The sequence below is a fragment of the Akebia trifoliata genome, chromosome 3 (assembly GCF_017979445.1).
Source record: "Akebia trifoliata isolate Shusen 1 chromosome 3, ASM1797944v1, whole genome shotgun sequence".
NCBI classification, from domain to species: domain Eukaryota; kingdom Viridiplantae; phylum Streptophyta; class Magnoliopsida; order Ranunculales; family Lardizabalaceae; genus Akebia; species Akebia trifoliata.
The window spans coordinates 41,044,567-41,048,631 of record NC_141377.1 but is presented as its reverse complement, the minus strand read 5'-3'; the positions used below and the strand labels follow the sequence as shown (position 1 = coordinate 41,048,631).

Genomic DNA, 4,065 nt, shown 5'->3' with positions numbered 1-4,065 from the left:
TACAACTATAATAAATCATATATTTTATCACATAATATTCTATATAAAACTACTAACATGAAAAGATCACACTACTACATAAACCCCCCCAAAAAAAAATTACAAGTAATTAACTCAAATCCATAACAAGAAACACTACTATGAAACAAATCTGATCGAATTGAATAACTATTCAATTACTGCTAATGAAGCTGATCAACACAAAGATTCAAGGCTTTTGCTTCTGCGTATAGATATAATCTGTGTGAGCAACAAGTGTTCTCCTCATCAAGCACTCTTCCTCTCCAATTCCTTGACAACTTTCTTCAACGTCCATGTTTTCCTCCATCTTAATTTAATTAATTTAAGAGAAAAACAAAAAAGAAGATGAAACAATTAATATAAATATAAATAAAAAAAACAAATTAAAATGAACAAAACCCATCAATTAAAATCGAAATTTTTATACAACAAATCAACCTACCACATGTTGGGTTTTCACAAGAGAATCTTTGGGAAGTGCAGGCTCAGGGCGAGCGGCGTAAGTTAGTGAGAAGAAGAGAAGAAGGGCTATGATGAACAGGGATGTGATTTTAGACATTTTTGTGTCGAAATCTTCAACTTTGGGAATCTGGGTGGAGATGTGGGAGAAGAGAAGGGATGAGAGAATTAATTTATAGGGAGAAAGACAGAGGACGCGTGTGTGAAAAGGAGGAATTATAAGAGACTACATATTATATTAAATTAAATATATAATCTGGTGATAATATATCGCAACCACTAATATCCAAATACATTTTAACGGCTGATATGAGAGGAAAAAAAGTTAAGCTTTCCTAGGGATAAAATGGTTGGACGCAGTGTGTCAAACGTTGTTGGACAGTAAAACTTTCCTGTGTGTTTTAATTGTAAAATTAGGGATTTAATGGCATCGGTTGTACCGAAGGAGGAGATTCGTTTTACACGTTGGCATTTATAATTTTATTACGCCAGGAAGATTCTACGAATGCGGTGGTAAAATTAAAAGGAAAATAAAAACACAAAGAAATTACCAAAAAAATGGGATTTGTTACAATTAGGCACGCCTTTCTAGTTGGTTTGAATAGCTGAAATCAGCTCAGGTTTCTCGAAGATCTAAATATTTGATATTTGTCAACGCGTTTTTTTTTTATATGGAAAATATTTGACAAAGGATAAGAATTGTTTGGATACATGGGGGGTCTATTTTCAAGTGTGTCCGTATCATCCACGTGTCACGTAATAAGCAGAGTTTGAACTCATTATGGAAAAAGATACTTGATCGTTTCATCCAATGGACTTTGATTCAATGGCCATCACTTGAAGTCATGAACTAGCATCAAATGAACATCAAACTACCTTTTGGAGTCAGACACGTAATTCACTCCACCCAAAACTGACTTGATGCCAACCAACCAAAATTGTTGTCGATTTTTCAAAAGAATTTTGGCAAACCAACAACAAAACGAGTAAAAGTAAGACGCGGGGTAACCAATCACCATTATACGTCACAATAGTACTCCTTCCAAGTTAGTTTGGACATGTGACACACTTTATACAACTTATGTCATATGTCTCGACAATTTTTCAAGGAGTACTATTATAAGGGTTGGCTCAATAGCAATTTCAGATCAGTTAATGCCCATAGGTCGTGAGTTCAATATTTAGTATGAGTATTAATTTCTCAAAGGTCACCCGTGAGGTCGTACCCTCACTTATCTGGTGTGTGATGCGTAGCCATCGTACAATGCACATGTCTTGGGACTAGTCCTTGGACAAGACCATTGTTTATGGATTGGATTGGATCTATCTGAGCCAATTCGACAAGGATCACATATGACCCAAAACTAAAAGATCCTATTAGACCGAGAATTGAAAGGTCAGATCTCTAATGGATGTAAATACTATGTTCCAAATCCAATCTAAGGTGATTTACTCTTATCTCTTTCATACTTGCTCATTCACGTGGGATAAGTGCTAAAATCTTACCTTGATCTTAGTATTTTTCATAAGTTGATATAATTTTTAGTCTGATCCATTATCATCACTCCTTTGTCAAAAAGTTTCTAAATCCTCTGTGATTAAATTGTCTTTCAAAATAATATTTGAATCCATATATAGTGATAGGCCTTCTTTACCAAAAAGCCTTTGTATCCATTGTAATCAAGCCCTTTTTCATTGAGGTTCTAATCTTTAAGGATCAAGGTTATCTTTAACCCCATTTAGATTAGATTAAATCCATCAAATTTCAATCTAATTTAAACCAATCTAACCCAACTAGGGCCCTATTTAAGTCTTCTACTCATATGTACATTTATTAATCCATCATCTTTCTCAAGGTAACAACCAATTTTATTTCATTGGTGGCAAGAGTGATTGGTTCTTCAACAACTTAGTATCTTAAAAGATGAGACAATTAAAGATTCATCGCCATCGATCAAGATCTTCTCCAATATTTATTTTAATAAATTCACAACAATCCAGTACGAGAAACAGGAGTATATTCAACACCAAGGTCCGTCTTGGTGTCGAATTTGCTAGGATTTAGCCAAATTTAATAGATCTTAACGTAGAATTTACCCCTCTTTTTCATGAAGCCATCATTAATCATTGTGAATTTGAGAGAGTATGTAAAAGTACTATTAGATGTGAAATATTGCATAGAGTTGTAATAAGACACATTAAATCATTTTTTATATTAAAATTAAGATAGGATATGTTATATAGATTTAAGACTAGGATTTTAATAGAATAAATCAAATCTATTATTCTTCATCTTCAACCATGTCATAAACCTTAAGCTCTCTAGCAAGGGACTTTGATTATTATTAAAATAAAAAAAAAAAAAATTTAATAGTTCCAATTTTATTGATCATGTTAATGTCAAGATGACATATACCTAAGTAGTGGGTAAACTGTATTTTTACAGCACAATAAAAATTATTTGTTTATTTTATTTTATTTTTATTCAGAGATAAAATGTACATTGATGTTTGGTTAACCTAACAATATTAATATTGAAGGATCAATGCAGGTGGGTGACCCATGACAATGGCAAATTGCCTATACACCTTGCTGTGGTAACATCTATATGTATAGCTTGTGAAAATATTCAACCATTACATCAGCAATATAGAACAGGTTCTTGTGGGTTTTGTAGGCTTGCAAGGAGAGCCATCATGGTGATGATCTCATATCTTTGATTTGATACCTTGTTTCTTAATATGTTTTCTTTGGAGGGAAGCATGGATTCTTTCCTTCACGTGAAACTTAATGAGAGGTAGGTGTTGAAAGGGCCCCTTTCTTAAACATATCAAGATTTGAAATATTGGAAGGGATTGACACCTACCTATATTATCATGTTTATTTAAAATAAGAAAAAATACAAAATAAATATATAAAATTGGCATTTTCTCATTGAAACATCTGCTGGGACCAAACAATCCTAAGCCATTAAAAGAAATAATGTTTGGTGTAGGAGATTTTTTGAGTCTTCCATTTCTCAAGATCTGTATTGAAATTAATATTTTGCTATGATATTCTTCTCTGATGATTTTCTAAGTTTTCGGTCGTCTGCTCTAATGAATCTTCCTTTTTAGATCGTTTTCTCCATCAATCTTTACCTGAAAAGATATCAATGTGATATTGATTAAAGAATCATTGACGATCGTGTCGGTACTTGATAAAAATTACATACCAAAGAGAAAAGAATTAGATCAAGAGAGCTTGTGCATTCGATTTGAGTAGAAGAAATCTCTTTATTTATAAAGTAAACTCTTTAATAGGGTTAACAAACTCAGTTGTAATGATTTCCCATGTTATCTATTATTTATAACAATAAATACTTATATTGCTTTGATGGCAATGAAAATTCATTCATCATGGTTCTTATAACTAACACGAAGAATGACCTAGATGATATAATTACTTCAATTTAGTGATTATTCAATTTCTAAAGTTGACTCAATCGAATTATACGCATGTAGTTCTTTTGAGCATCATATCTATTTTAACTTGATGGTAGAGAATGTTGTAATGATCTGTACTAATAGGTAACCTTGTTTTGAA

The 4,065-nt window shown here is 32.3% G+C and overlaps 1 protein-coding gene across 1 annotated transcript; it reads right to left on the bottom strand.

Annotated features, from left to right (window-relative positions):
• On the bottom strand, positions 1-668 carry LOC147406985 (phytosulfokines 3-like). Its single transcript, XM_086435351.1, has 2 exons — positions 464-668; positions 1-328 (listed from the first exon to the last, which is right to left on the bottom strand). The coding sequence occupies exons 1-2, from the start codon at positions 578-580 to the stop codon at positions 209-211; spliced, it is 237 nt and encodes a 78-aa protein (XP_086291477.1). The 5' UTR covers positions 581-668; the 3' UTR covers positions 1-208.
• Positions 669-4,065: the final 3,397 nt, after the last annotated feature.